This window comes from Rhinolophus sinicus, linkage group LG10, assembly GCF_036562045.2.
Source record: "Rhinolophus sinicus isolate RSC01 linkage group LG10, ASM3656204v1, whole genome shotgun sequence".
In the NCBI taxonomy this organism is placed as follows: Eukaryota; Metazoa; Chordata; class Mammalia; order Chiroptera; family Rhinolophidae; genus Rhinolophus; species Rhinolophus sinicus.
This window is the reverse complement of record NC_133759.1, coordinates 42,938,309-42,953,042: the sequence shown is the minus strand read 5'-3', so window position 1 is coordinate 42,953,042 and position 14,734 is coordinate 42,938,309. Positions and strand designations below refer to the sequence as shown.

At 52.4% G+C, this 14,734-nt stretch overlaps 1 protein-coding gene across 12 annotated transcripts in view; it reads right to left on the bottom strand.

The window, feature by feature from the left end:
• ATP2B2 (ATPase plasma membrane Ca2+ transporting 2) overlaps window positions 1–14,734 on the bottom strand; it is a 360,324-nt gene that overhangs the window by 65,448 nt on the left and 280,142 nt on the right. For all 12 annotated transcript variants that reach the window (XM_019732636.2, XM_019732642.2, XM_019732643.2 and 9 more), the window contains 2 exons: window positions 8,072–8,329; window positions 6,933–7,058 (listed from right to left, as the gene is read on the bottom strand). In XM_019732636.2, the coding sequence (XP_019588195.1) occupies window positions 6,933–7,058; window positions 8,072–8,329 (384 nt within the window). The remainder of the gene's footprint in view (window positions 1–6,932; window positions 7,059–8,071; window positions 8,330–14,734) is intronic.

Sequence of the window (14,734 nt, the reverse complement as noted above, 5' to 3'; positions counted from 1 at the left end):
AGACAGGGAAGTAGCCCTGAGCGGCTGAATGCCCTATTGGGGGCAGAGCTGGGGGGAGTAAGGCTGGACCTCTAGTCCCTGTTCTTTCCACCTTGCCTGGAAGGCTTAAGGACAGAGTGGGAAGGCAGGGAGGGAGATGGGCTGGAGAGCGGTGGGGGAGCTGCGTCAGCCATCAGCTCCCAGCCATTCGTGAGAGAGAAGGAGCTCAGGCCCAGGGAACGCTGTGGCTCCTGCCAGCTGGACGGCCTGCCCTGTCCCACCTGCCCTGTCCCACCTGAACATTCATTGCCTTTGACCTGGCAGCACAGGGTGGGCCAGAACCTTCCCAACTGCAGTCTTAAAGCCCATCTGTTTCACACTTGTTCTGAGCAGCAAGAAATGGCCCTCACCTGGCCTGGTCCAGATGTTGGCTGTCTTGGGGCTAAAGGCAGTGGCAAGTGGGGTGCACAGAGGCCCCAAAGGCAGAGCTGGAGGGGCCTAGTTTTACAAAACGAGGTTTTTGAGCCCAGAAAGGGATGATTGAGGTTGCACAGAACATGAAGCACAGGTTAGGGCTTGGACTCAGTGCCCTTTGCTCTCCTGGTTCTGACTCCCCAGGCCTCTCTTTGAACAGAGAGAGAGGGGTGAGGTTGTACCTTCTAAAAGGCCTCTTTCTGGGGGTGGAGATGTGAAGAAAGGATGGAGGCCGTTTGGGGGCATCATTATCAGCCTCTAGGCACAAGCACCAAGCAAAGCCACACAATTCCCAGCTCAGATGCAGTTTTCCCATCATTATTGTTATCAAAGTAGTTAATAACAGTAATAAGGGACACTTGCAGAGCACTAGACAGTTGGTAAAGCGTTCCAGCGCCCGCGAACCCATCCCCCTCACAACAGCCCTGTGAGGTAGGTTTTGGTACAAGCACAACCCCAAACCCCAAGCCCTTCCACCCACCCGTGGCCTCTCTGGCTCAGAGAGGTTGAGTGATGGCCAAGGGTCACACAGTTGTGAGCGGTGGAGCCGGGACTTGAACCCGTGCTCTATCCACTACACCCCACTGCCTCTCGTGGAGAAGAGGCAGGGTAGTGTAATGGAGAGAGCACGGGCCGAGAGGCAGACGGGGCCTTCCTGAAGTCACGGTGGCGTCCTAGGCTCCCTGGAGGCGGCAGCAGTGGTGGCAGGTCCAGCTGTCCATGCCGGCCTATCACTCAGCGGGCAGGGTGGACAGCAGGTCCAAGAGGGTTTGCTGATGTCCTGTGCAACCTTGTTCTGTTAATGCTCTGGCTCCAGGGCTGATGGGGGAGGGGAGGGATCCTGCAGGGGCCAAAGCCACGGGCCTGCTGGAGCCAGACGCTGATGCTTCTGGGGGCAGCACCGACCCTGGCCCCCTGGCCCCTGTCCCTTCCACGGCCGCACTGATGGCACCTAGTTGCTGGTTTCCCAATGGAATTTACCATAAGATGCTTCAAACAGGCCATGTTGCTGGGTAATAAAAGTCATGTGGTCCTTGGAGGTGAGGTCACGCTTGGGGGCTGCAGGAAGAGCATGGGCTGGTGGGCTGAGGCCTCGCTCTGGCCTGGCCCTCTGTGGAGCCTTACTCTCCTGCTCTGGGCCTCAGTTTCCCCAGCTGCAAATCAAGACAAGAGCAGATTCTCAAGGAATCTGTGAGTCTCCTGAAAGGCTGCAAAACCAGAAGTCTGGGCCTTTATTTCTCAAAACAGGGATCACTGCTTCCATGGGACTCTCACAGGAGTTCGTGACCCAGGAAGGTTCAAAACCACTGGCCTTCCACCACGCAAAGCAAAGGAAGGCTGAGGCACTGCACCCAGTTAAAGGAGGCTGAAGGCGCAGGCCACCTAAATGCCACATAGTGTCCTGCACTGGGTCTCAGGTGGAGGACGCTGTGGGGACAGCTGGCAAAGGTGACTATGGACAGTATATTAGGTGACAGTACTGCATCAATGTTGAGTTTCCCAAATTGATAGCTGTGCTATGGTGACGCATGGGGATGTCCTTTCCTTAGGGAATACACCTGAAGTATGAAGAGGCCCAGGGCCACCCCGGGTGCAGGACGAGAGAGAGGGAGGCTCCCGAGAGAGCAGACAGGGCCAACTGGTTCCAACAGTTGAACCAGAGGGAAGGGCAGACAGATGTTTCTTGTACTATTCTTGCAACTTTTCTGAAAGTTTGAAATTTTCTTAAAATACAACACCGAAACAAGAGAAATGGGCCCAGGTCAGAGTTTGCACGCCTGGGCCACCCATCTGTTGCTTGACCCACATAGGCTTTAAAAGAATAGGGAATTTTGCCAACACTTAACATTGGGAGACTATCCATGAAAACCTGGATTGCTGGCTTCCCTGGCAAAGGGAGCATTGTAGCCGCACAGGGTGGCACATCTGTAGGCAGCAGCGGGAGGGCAGCTGTGCCCTTAGTTTGGTTCCCATGCTCTCCCTGTCTGGTCCTGGGGACCTGTGACCCTGCAATTCCTCAATGTTTCTACTCTGCCTGGTCTGAAGAACCTGACACGGGCCTGGGTTCACCTGGCGGTCCAGAGGAAGGAGCTACAGGCCTTTAGGATTTCCTTTGTGCCCTGAGTGCTGGGGACACCTGAGCCTTTCTGACAGCTAGTCTGCCCGCATTTGTCAGATGGGAGGATTGAGGTCCCAAAGGGCAGAGGTGACAGCTGGAGCTGACGGAAGACTGGAACCTGAGCGCTGTTTCCAAACGCTGAGCTTGTTCCACACCACACAGCACCTCACACTGTACCATTTGCAAAGGACAGTCACATCCATCTGTGCACATGGTCCCCACAACAGCCCTGTGGGGTAGGCAGGGTGAAGGACACCCCGCCTGCTCCTCCATTGCACAGACACGAACGTGGAGGTGAAGGGACCTGTCCAAGGTCACAGGCTGGGTGGGCATGCTGGGCCAATTGACCCAGAAACAAAGTGTCCTTTGCCTTTCTCTAGACTGAATCAGTGTGCCAAATGCCACATGGGGGTGGGGTGGCAGGGGTCTGAACTACCAACAGGCGTCCCCAGCCTGGTCCCTCTGTGTTCCCTGAGGGTCATCTCACTGGAAGGCCCAGCAAGGCCTCTTGGCACAGGAAAAGGGACTGAGATGTTTGTCATGCACAAAAACGAGCATACAAATGGCAGATATCCAGACTTCAGAGCACTGGGGAAGAGAGCAATCAAGGAAAACCTCCTGGAGGAGGCAGGCTTACGTAGGCTGAAGGTGGGAGAAGCTGGATGGTGGCAAGAAGGCTGCCAGCCCAGAGAGAGGGAAAGGGGAGAGAGAGGCAAGTGGATACTTTCCCATAACCTCATAGCTGGGGTTATTCTCCCATTTTACAACTGAGAAAATGGAGGTTCAGAAAGGGTAAGAAGCTTGTCCAGGGTCTCCCAGCCACTAAGGGGGAGAGTTGGGATTTGAACTTAGACCTGTTTCACCCCAACTCCAGACTCCATCCAAGGAATGGAAAGGGAACCAACCTGTTATGAGCCTCCATCTGCTGGCACTGTGCTAGGTAGGGCTTCACCTGCATCATAACCCAGGACACCCCTATTGTCCTCACAGGTAAACTGAGGCTCAGAAGTGAAGCAACGTGCCCGAAGCCACACAGAGTTCATTCCAGAGCCTGGATCTGCCTCAGCCTGGCCCAACTCTGCTCTCTCTCCTCACTCTGGCAGGCAGTGCCTGAGCCCCTTGGGTGTGCAGGGCCCAGGGGTGGAGCTGGGCATGACAACAAATAGCCTCGGGCTTGGGCTCCTGCCCGCTTGGACCTGTCTGGGTGAGAAGATCGATGCAGAAGTGCATCACGGAGGCGTCTGTCCTGGTGTCTGTCCATCTGCATATGACCAGGAATGGAAGGGGCCCATAAAAGTGAGACCCATTAGATCTGTTTGAGTGACAGGGCTGTGGATGGGTTTTGCTCTTTATTTTATTTGAGATGGTTTGTGCAGGGCAAAACTCAATCAACGTCATGAGGCTGTGCCCGGAATGGGCCAAGCACAGTGTGGATGTTACAGGCTCATGTGTGGGTCCCAGGCTGTATGGGGTGACTGCCGCGGGCAGTGGTGGTCAGAGAAGGCTTCGTGGAGGAGGTGGGGCCTGAGCAGACGAGCAGGAGTTAAAGGAGCAGCGTGGAAGGAGAGGGCCATTTGGGAGGAGGGAGCAGCCTCTGCAGAGGCAGGACAGAGGGAAATGCACCAGGTGGGTCTGTTGCAGAAGTCCAGGAGGAATCTGTGACTCTCATAGCTGGGAGGGGCCCTGAATGCTGCGTCCATGGAGCGCTGGGCCTTCTCTACAACACTCTCCCCCACTACCTGTCTGGGCTCACGCAGTCAGTGATGGGCAGCTCACTACCTGTCAGGTGGCCGCTTTTGTCCTACAATAGGTCTGACGGTTACAGAATTCTTCTCTTCCCCGGTAGATGGGTAGCTTTCTATTGGGCCCTCTCTGCTGCTTTCTCTGCTTTCTCACCGTCTTTCCCCATGGGCCTGGCCTAAGCCACTTGCCTGGCCCTCCCTTCATGCAGTTGTGTTTCTAAATGTCAGCGCTGCTGCTCACAGTCAAGTTCCATTTTCTTCAGTCTCGTTCGCCTGCACTCTGGCGAGCTCTGCGGGTCCTCACTCTGGCTTTCTCGCTGCGCCACCCCCTCCCTGGGCTTGTGGCCTCTGTGAACTTGATGGGCACACTTTCCATATTGTGACAGGACAGAGCTCCAGGGAAGGCCGCTAGAAACCTTCTACTAGATAACTAGCAATCCAAGAATCAGCCCATGAACCAGCTGGAATCTCCGGGCCTCTGGCACTGCCGGCTCCACCTTGCCCACCAGGACTTCACAGCAGACCGTGGCTGGTACCTCCTAACAGCCAGAGGCCTAGGGTCTACTCCATACCTAGTCTTCTAGCCAGTTGTACAGGTTGAGACCAAAGCAGTTTGTTCCACTTGAGCTCGGGGCCCCATCGTGCCTTTCTTCTGTCAGTGCTCGCAGCCCACCCACCTCCAAGCCAAGGGCCAGTGCTAGCCCCGCTCTGACCCCACCAGCCTGGGCTTCACAGGGCTCACCCAGATTCTTGCTGAGACTGGGAATGCCTTTTGTGGGCCCCTAGTCCCCTGTCCTTCACCACTGAGGGCAGAACTCACTGCCGAGTCTCCAAGGGCCTGCAGGCTTCAGCTCTCTCAGGATACTTTGGTTTCCTGGGACATCAGTCCCTTTGGAGATATCCCACAACCCTTCCCAGTGATGAGGCTTCTCCTTGACTAGAGGAAGGGATGTACCCATCCACTTACGCCCAGCGGCACCTCCCCTCGATTTCCACTGTTCCGGGTGAACCACCCGCCACTTCTCCCAAGGGTGCTCGCCGCTCTGCTGACCACTTCAGCCTAGAGGTTGGACCAGGACCGCAGGTTCTAAGCTGTCATGCAGCCCTAGTTCTGAGAGGGCATTTGAGGTTTTGCATGATCTCTCAGTCAGGCCTTTACCCTTGCTGTCCTTCTGCCTAGAATGCTCTTTCTTGTCATTATTCTGGTTTCGGCTCAAATCCAATCTCCTCAGACACGCTTTCTCTGACCAACTAAGATCCCTGTCCCTTTCCTCTGGGTCTCTATCTCACTACCATGATAGAATGTCTTTGTTTGATTTATCACTATCTGAAATTACCTTACATATTTGCTTGCTTGTTTCTTTACTGTCTGTCTCTAGGATTCTAAACTCCAGGAGGGCAGGACCTTGTTTGTTCTGTTAACTAGTGGTACACAGAAGGTGCTTAATAAGTGTTGGCTGAATAAGTTGTGGAGAAATAAATGCCTCAGGCCTGACTCATTCCTTTTTCCCATCCTACCCAGTAGACTGTTGACCTCCCTGTGTTTCCAGGATGTCCCCATACTCCTTCAGACCCCTTTCACACGGGTGCCTTTCACACGTCTGCCTCTGCTGGGAGGGTCCTCCCGCCACAGTTCTGATTGGAGGGCGCCCCCATCCTTTAAAATCCAGCTCTGTTCCACCTCCCCTTTCTGTCCCCTTTTTGGCTTCCTTACACCTTCCTCACGCCTTCACTGTGGGATTCGCTGTTGGCAGCTCAGCTCATCCAAGCCTATCTGGCCCGGGGGCTCCTCAGGCCGGGTGGGGGGTGGGTCCCCATGCTCAGCCCAGGGCCAGGTCCAGAGGAGCTGACTGCAGATGTTTGCTGAGCCCTGCTGGACAATAAGCCTTTTGGGTGTCCCTGTTGGGAGTGGGGTGTCACCTAGCTGATGCCTCACCTCTGCAGGGTTTCCTCGCCTTCTCTCTTGCCCCTGAAGCAGCCAGAGTGAGATTTTTAAAATGTAAATGTGATCAGCTTGCTGCTTGAAACCGTCCCAGAGAATCCTTACCACACTCGGAAAATTTCCAAACTCCTGACCATGGCCCACGAGGCCTGACACCTGGCCTCCCCTCACCTCCCCAGGCACCTGCCTCCCACTGTCCTGCTTTATTTCTGTCACACACCTATCACCCTCTGGAGTTTTCCCATTGCGTCTCTCCCCTCACTATATCACCAGCTCCTTGGGGCTGGGACCTTATCTGCTTCATCCATTGCTGTTTCCCCATCACCCAGCCCAGTGCCTGGCACACAGTACATGTCCAAAACGATTGTTACCTGACTGATTTTTTTTCTCATCCTTGATGAGAACAAGCTTCACTGTTTGACTTTTTCAGGAAACCAAGTCACTAGAAGATAAATTCTGCAAGGGCAGGGATTCTTTGTTGATTTTATTCGCTGTTATCCCCAGGGCCTAGAGCAGTGCTGGGTGCACAGTAGGCTCAATGCATGTTTGCTGGAGAAAAGGGTGGAAGTCCTCATTTGGGGCTGAGCTGGAGCCAAGAACCAATGTGTGAGACCCTCTAGCCTCACGAAGGGGACAATTCTCAGGAAGGCGAGCCCACCGGCAGGCTGCAGCTCACCTGACAGCAGCATGGGGTCCTTGTCCACGGACTTGCGCACCTGGTCAGACTCCCCTGTCAAGGAGCTTTCATCAATCTTGAGGTCATTGCCCTGGATGAAGAGGCCATCGGCAGGGAGGAGGTCACCTGGTGGGAGGAACGGCAAGGGAGTCAGTGGGGTCTCAGGTGGCTGGAGAGGCTGGAATAGTCCCTGGAATGAAGCTGTAATTACAAGGGCAAGTTTACCACTGGGGACTGACTGCATAGAGCGCCCAGGGTGCAGGAACCAAGATGGTGCCCATCCCAGGCCAACAGGCAGCCGAAAACTGGAGCCAGGGGAAGGGCCCAAGGCCTGGAGGGCGGAGGGTGGGCCCAACAACAATCTTAGCCCTAGCGGGCACATTCTTTGGTTTGTTAAGTGCTTCTCTTGGCCTGGTGTGGATTTGGGGCCTAGTTTTCTCAATCATTCATTCTCTGATCGCCACAATGATTTGGGGAATTCTTTTGAAAGGGATTAGTCTATCTTGGCGAGGTGGAGGATATGCTAAAGACGGGCACGTTATCAGGAAACCAAGCCCCTGAGAGCTGAATGAGGAGCGACACTCCAATCTCTCCCCTGTCTTCTGCCTCTACTTACCCAGGACATGTGTTGTCTAAACCCCTGTGGCACCAGCGTGCTCACTTTATCCATGGCAGGAATACAGGCTTAGAATGTTCGCTCATCCACGTCCACTCCCCGTAATACCTTCAGTAACCTTATAATCATCCATCAATAGCCAAATCAGGGATGGGAAATGGATTTCATCTCATAAACTCATCCTGAGTGTTGGTGGTCCTGGTGTGTTGTGTTGGAGCTTCTGAGGTTACACCTAGGCCCTGAGCTGTGATTGATTAGCAATGTCTGTGATGGGTGGCAGTTTTGAGAGTGGTGTCACATGGGTCATGTATTTGCTATTTCTGATATAAATGGATTCTGGAATCCTACCCCTTCCAGGAAGTAGCCTTCTACTTCCGAAGGATCTCAGGTGACATTTTGACTTGGGATCAGTCTTCGGGGACCCACCCCCTTCCTTGGGTCAGCCTCTTTGGGTCCCCTTGGCTTGTCCCACCTCTGCCCAGACTCTGGCTCCAGCACCTGGCTCTGTGGCTGGGACACATACCGTATTTGATTTGGGCGATGTCTCCAACCACAATCTCGGCCACAGGGATTTGGACCACCTGGCTAGCCCGGACCACGGTAAACTTCTGCTCCTGCTCGATACGGCTCTGCAGGCCCCGGAACTGCTTCTCCTTGCTCCAGTCATTGAAGGCTGTGACCAGGACCACACAGATGACCGAGAGGAGGATGGCAGCCCCCTCGATCCAGCCTGCCTCTGCCTCCCCTTCATCTTCTGCCCCGGCCTGGGCTGTTGCACATCCTGCAGAGAGCAGAAGGAAGCAGGTGGGGTGGAGTCAGGCAGGCAGAAGGGGCCTCGTGGGCCTGGATTTAAATCCCAGCTCTGCCAAGTAAAAAATGCTGATAATCAGGTGATCATGATCCATTTATGCAGTGCATCTGGGTGCCAGGTCCTTTGCAAAATGTTTTACACACATTATCTCAGAGCATTCACTCTGCCCATTTCACAGATGTGGAAGTTGAGGCTTCTTAGAGGACAAGTGACTTGTCTAAGCTAGGAAGAGCAAGTGGAGAACTACGGTGTCTGGCTTTAGAGCCTACCATCTTAGCCACTTCAGTCTTCTCTCTTCGTTCTAGCTATGGGATTGTGGGTAAATGACTTCACCTCTCTGAACCTCAGTTTTCTCATCTGTAAAATGGGAAGAATATTCTTTATCTTGGGGACCTATTGTAAGGGTTAAAATTTAATAAGTTAAGCTCCATGGTGTCTTTAGCACAGACCTGGCACAAAAGAGAGGTCTGATTCACGAGAAAAGAGAAAAAGATGCAACAGAATGAAGTCAATGAATGTTACATGTGTATTAGGGTCTAAAACACAGTTTTGCTGATGTCCTTTCTTATATTTTTCCAGCAATCGTAAGGCAGGTCTCTAGGCGGGAGGGCAGGAACCACAACCCTGGACCTGCCCTATGACAAGCTGATCCTAATTCTGCAGCTGTCCCTGTGCTGTATGACCCTGGGTAAGTCATTGTGTTCCCTGAGCTGCAGCGCCCTCATCTGCAAAACGGGGGTTACTGAGACCACTTTCTGGGTTCGAGGAGAGGAAGGAGAAAGCTCTGGCCAGTGTCCCATCACAGGAGGTTCTTACTCGGCCCTTGTTGGATGTGAGCCTATACCACACAGTGAGGACACCTACACTCTGACCTATAGTGACCCTGCACTTCACTGAAACTCCCAGTCTGGGCCCTCAGATTGAGACCTGCCAGGCCCACGATGTGAAAAAGAAAAAGAGAAAACACCATACACCTTTGATGCAAAGGCCTCAGACTCAAAGGCAGGTTCTGCACACCTGGTGCCGAGCCCTGGGGCCTTTTTGAGCCATTCCATACATCCCATCTCCTGCTTCCCCACAAGGATCCAGAGAGTGAGTGGTATTGTCCCCATCAACAGATGAGGAAACTGTAGCCCAGGGAGGTGACTGACACAGCCACGGTGGGTGATGCAGCCAGGATGAGCCCAGGCCCTCTTTCCCACTGGGGGTGGAAAACGGCCCTCTCCATGGAAAGCAGCCACAAGCGGCGTCTGACCATCCACTCCTGGAGAACTCAGAGGAGTGCCCTTCCACGGGGCTGGGCAGGGGCTGGGCTATTTGCAAGGCCTGCTGTATGCCAAGCATCCACTTTAATCCTCAAGCTGGCTGAAAAAAGGACAGCAGTTCAGAGGGGCAGCATCTCACCCAGTGTCACACAGACTTGGTCTGCCCACTGTCCCCGAGCCCAGCGTCCCCTCTGTCATGTGGTGGCCTCACATGGGAAAGTACAAAATGTTGCCCTAAACCTATGGCCGATCACTGGACGTCCAAGTCCATCCCCAGGAAGAGAGAAGAGCAGTATAAGAGACTCCAGCAGGAGAATCTGGGAAGCCAGGGGTCAGAAGCAACATAACAAGAAGGCCAGGGGTGACCAGGGAAAGCGTCTTGGCTCTGAGCTCCTGGGAAGGTTCAGGCTCAGCGGGTGGGTCCAGGCTTGGAAGAGCAGAGAATCATTGCGGCCCAGCAGTGTGTGTCCCTGAAAAATTCCACATCTTTCGTGGAACCAGCTGTTCCTTGCAGGCTAGTTAACAACTAACGTCATTGTCTGGGGCTCGCAAAGCCACTTTTTGTTTCCTTTGGGAATTTTAGACTGTTCCAGTAATTTAAAACTGTTTCACTGGACCAGCCTTTGGTAGTAATGATACAATTGTGCTGACACCTGACAGCAGGCCAGACCTGAGTTCAAATTCTAGTTGTGCTACTTAACTGCTATGTGCCCATGAGCTAGCTGCTAACCACTGTGCCTTGGTTTTCTTATACACAGAATGGGGGTAATGAGAGGCGCTCCCTCCTAGGTGGTTGAGAGGACTCAGGGAGAGCCTTTAGGTAAAGCATGACCACAGCAAGCACACAGTACATGCTCAGTTAACGCTGCTGCTTCCTCTTGCCCAGCGTTTGACGTGCAATATTGCATTCGAGCCCCCAGCCAGCCTGAATGGAGCCTTGAGCCCTGCGTTACAGAGGGAATCCAGCTGGATTTCAGACCACATGATGACAGGAGGAGGGGAACTAGGGTGCCCCTCTACCACCATGAATGGTGCCAACAAAAATCCCCAAATGGGGAAACACAGGTGAACCTTGCTAAACAGAAACCCAATACACAGAAATGCGTTCTCTTGGACTTCGAGGGAGGGATTTAAGCTACAGAGCCCAGTGCTTCACTTTACAGGACTTATCCCCTGCCCTTGCCACATATTCCACACGGGAAGGCTGCTCTTTCCCTGTTGTGTGCTTCGTCAATGTACCCCACCCCCCATTAGTCACTGCAGCATTCAGGGCATGTAGAGACAACGCAGCACAATGGAAAGCCTTTAGGTTCTGGAATTGGAAAGCCCTGGCTTCAAATCCAGGCTCTGCTGTATGACTGTGGGTAAGTGACCTAACATCTCTGAGCCTCAGTTTGGACAGCTGCAAAGTGGAATGACCCCAGGGACTCTGTGAGTTCTGGACCTAGTAACAGCTGGCACATGGCCTGGCACCTGCTAGGTATGGGACAAACACTAGTCCTCTTCCCCTTTTCATGAACTGCTCTCCTTAGACTGACTTCTGGAAACCAAGGCACGGTGGTTAAGCAGGATTTGAACCCTGTTCCCTTGACTGCCAGTTCTGCCTGCTGCCCTTGCTGATTCAATACCAAGGAGCCCTTTGGCCCTTGAGGGCACTCACTCTGCTAGCAAAAGCCCATTAGCTTTTATCTCCTCCTGAGACTGTCTGATGACTACATGGTGCCTTGGGATGGCCAGACAGTGGGGATGCAGATCACTGGGTTAGGTCTTCAGCCACCGGGAGCCACTGCACCCTGGAAACAACTCCTGATGCCCCTAATGCATTTAGGGGGAAGAGTCGAGGAAGGGGAAGAAACAGGGGAGTGGGCAGATCTCTTCTGGACTGGAGCAGTGACAGGATCTAGGGATGTGACCACATGGTCTGGAGAACCTGCAGCTGCTTTCCCTGGACCTGGGGTTTTCTAGGGTGTGGCCTCTCACTGTCTGTGACCTTGGGGAACCTGCGTGGCCTTGCTGGGCTTGTTCACCAGTAAAATGGGGAAGCTACCTCTTAGGTGGTTAGTAGGGCCTGGCCTTGAGTAAGGGCCCTCAAAACTGGTCAAGCCGCAAACGTTTTCTAGGCACCTACTAAGTGCCTGTCCCCTTGCTGGCACTCTGGCACTAGGGGAGCTGCCATGGGCAGGGAGTAGGGAGCGCTGAGTGTGCCAATGCCAGCCCTGCCACAAACATACTGTTTGACCTTTGACGAGTGTCTGGAGGTCTCTGAGCCAAGAAAGCAAACAGGGAAGGGCTGTGGGTGATGTGAGGCACCCTCCAGCCTGTTAGTCTATCCCCAGAACCATTTTATACATAACTGACCTGGCTGGGTGTCCTGGCAACAGGGACAGTTCAGAGCTCAGAGCTCAGGCCTGGCTGTTGGGGAGAAGTAAGTATTGTCACAAAGTGCAGGAACCTCACTCTAGGGGAGGATTGTGCGCAGCTGCCCTCACTGACCCAGAGTGTGGTCTGAGCTACTGTCTCAGCTGGGGTGGGGGTGCCGGGAGGGGCAGTGGAAAGAAGCAGAAGACTTGGATTTCAAATCTGGCCATACCTCCTACCAGCTGTGTGACCTGAGGCACATTCTCCCCGCTGTGGGCCTCGGTTTCCACCTCTCAAAGATGGAGGTGATTGTAGCCATCTTTTTGAGGGTGGTGGGGAGGCGCCCCCTGGCACACACTGGGAACTCCATGCCGGCTCCCACCTTACCCCCTCCACCTCCTGCCCTCTGAGTCCTAATCTTGTACTAAATTGGGTCACGTGAGGTCTGGCACTGTCTCAATTCCGCGCCTTTCTGAGGAAATGCAGCTGAGGGACAGGAACGAGGGCTCAGAAGTCAGAACGTCTCTGCCTGAGTCATGGTCCTGCACTTCCTAGAGCGTGACTGAGCAAGTCATTTCCTATCTCAGGGCCTTGGTTTCCTGGATAACAACAGCACCTTCTCACCGGATTGTTTTAAGGATCAAATGAACTTCTACTGTAAAAGCTCCCAACTAGTGGTGGCTATAAAAATAGTAAGAACAGGCATCGTTATTATTATGCTTCTGTGTTGCACTCTGAGCTCTGCTCAAGGTTATTCAAGTAGCCATGTATAATCTTCTACATTTTCTATAAAACTTCTGCAACAAATGCTGCCCGTCACGTATCTCATAATGTCTTACGTAAAAGTTCATCTTGGAGTTCTTTGTCAGGGGACATACCATGTTCCTAAATAACTGTTTTTCCTCCGATGGATAACTTGAGCTATGCAAATCATCCTAATTCCCTTTCTGCCTTGGCTGCCAGGAAGCTGAAAGTCAAATTTATATCTCACTCATGGCAGCAAATACAGTTGGTTTATTTGCTTTCATTCTTTTTCTGTCTATTTGATCTCATCTTGTGAGTTGTGTCCTTCTTATGTCTTTAAACCCTCTTTGGAAAGAGATCATGCAGGAAAAAAAAGTCAACTTAGTAATATTATGTATAAAATTGAGGCAGTTGGCCTAATAGACTTGGTTTTCTGGTTTCTCAGGCAAATCTGGCTTGGGAGGGTGTGGGGAGAACAGGTATTCAGGGAATCTCAGAGACACCTCTTCATTTGGGGAAAGGAGGCCCATAATGGTTATTTTTTACATGCTATTCCCTTTTTATTTGCTTTCCTGAAGCAGCGAACCTAGTTCGACTATTTATGCATTACATTCATTAGGAAATGTCAAGTCATAATTAATAAAGACATGTGTTTATAATGTCCTACTAATGAAAAATCAGGTTATAAAAATCTAACAACAAAACAATATATCTTATGTGATTCCCGTATATCCTATAATATTTGTGTGTATATCTGTCTAGCTATCATGTGATCAAGGTTTAAAAACCTTTGCCATCATAAAGGAAAGCAGTCATCAAGTTGGTAAATCCCTAGCCCGTAGCAGGTGCTCAGTTTCTGGAATGAAAAGTTGGGTGGAGGTCCAGGTTTTCCATTAGGAGTCCTACGTCCTGACTTTGAGAAGAGTGGGTTTGTTCCAGGACCCTCCCAGGGTGAGTGGGGTGGTGCTTCCTGCCCCCATGGTACAGTGTCCCCCCTCAGACTTGGATGCCCTCGCAAGACCGAGATTCCTCACGTGGGAACACGATGTAGCATCTGCCTCACAGTGTGTGCATCGCGCTGAACCAAGCCCGGCCCGAGGACGTGAGGTGGGGGGGTGGGGCGCAGAGACTGAATCCTTCTCACGCAACGCACAGGAGATAAGGTCCCAGGCGAAGACGCAGAGAAGGACGCCCAGGGCAGCCACACCCATGATGCCAGCAGGTCCAGCACCCACCGGGCGTCTGCTATGTGCCAGGCTGTCAGACACTGACCACGTGTCCCTTCATCTCCACGTCGTAACAACCCTTCCAGGTGCGATCACTTACCCTGGAAGGGTTATTATGAGGAGGAAACTTTTGCAGATGAGGAAACTGAGGATCACAGGAGGAAAGTGACTTGCTTAAGGTTACACAGCTGGGATGTGATGGAGACAAGTTTCTAACCCAGGGGAGCTTGACTTCAGAAACTGTGTCTTCAACCATTTTATTCTCTTTTCACACTGAAAGGGGAGAATGGTGGGGAGGGGGAGAATGGTTTTCTTGAGGCAAAACGTCCCACCCTGACCTTCTAGGAGAGAGGTTGGCAAACTTTCTCTGTAAAAGGCCAGACAGTAAATATTTCAGGCCTGTGGGCCATGCAGCCTTTGTCGCGGTTGCTCACCTCTGCCACTGCAGTGGGAAAGCAGCCATAGACAATACGGAAAAGAAATGGGAGTGTCACAATAAAATTTTACTTTTAAACAATGAAATAAATTTCATGTAAAAGTCACACGTCACAAAAAGTATTATTTTGATTTTTTTCAACCTTTAAAAAATGTAAAAACCAATCTTAGCAAACGGCCCATACAAAAACAGGAAAGTGAGCCTGCTTTGGCCTGTGGGCTGTAGTTTGCAATCCATGTTCTAGAATATCCAGTGCAAAGAGCTCTGATGTCATCATGAATTTTGTCATCGTTGCAGGCCGCAAGGAGCAAGTGACTTGGGGTTCTGAGGAGAAGCCCAGCTTTGG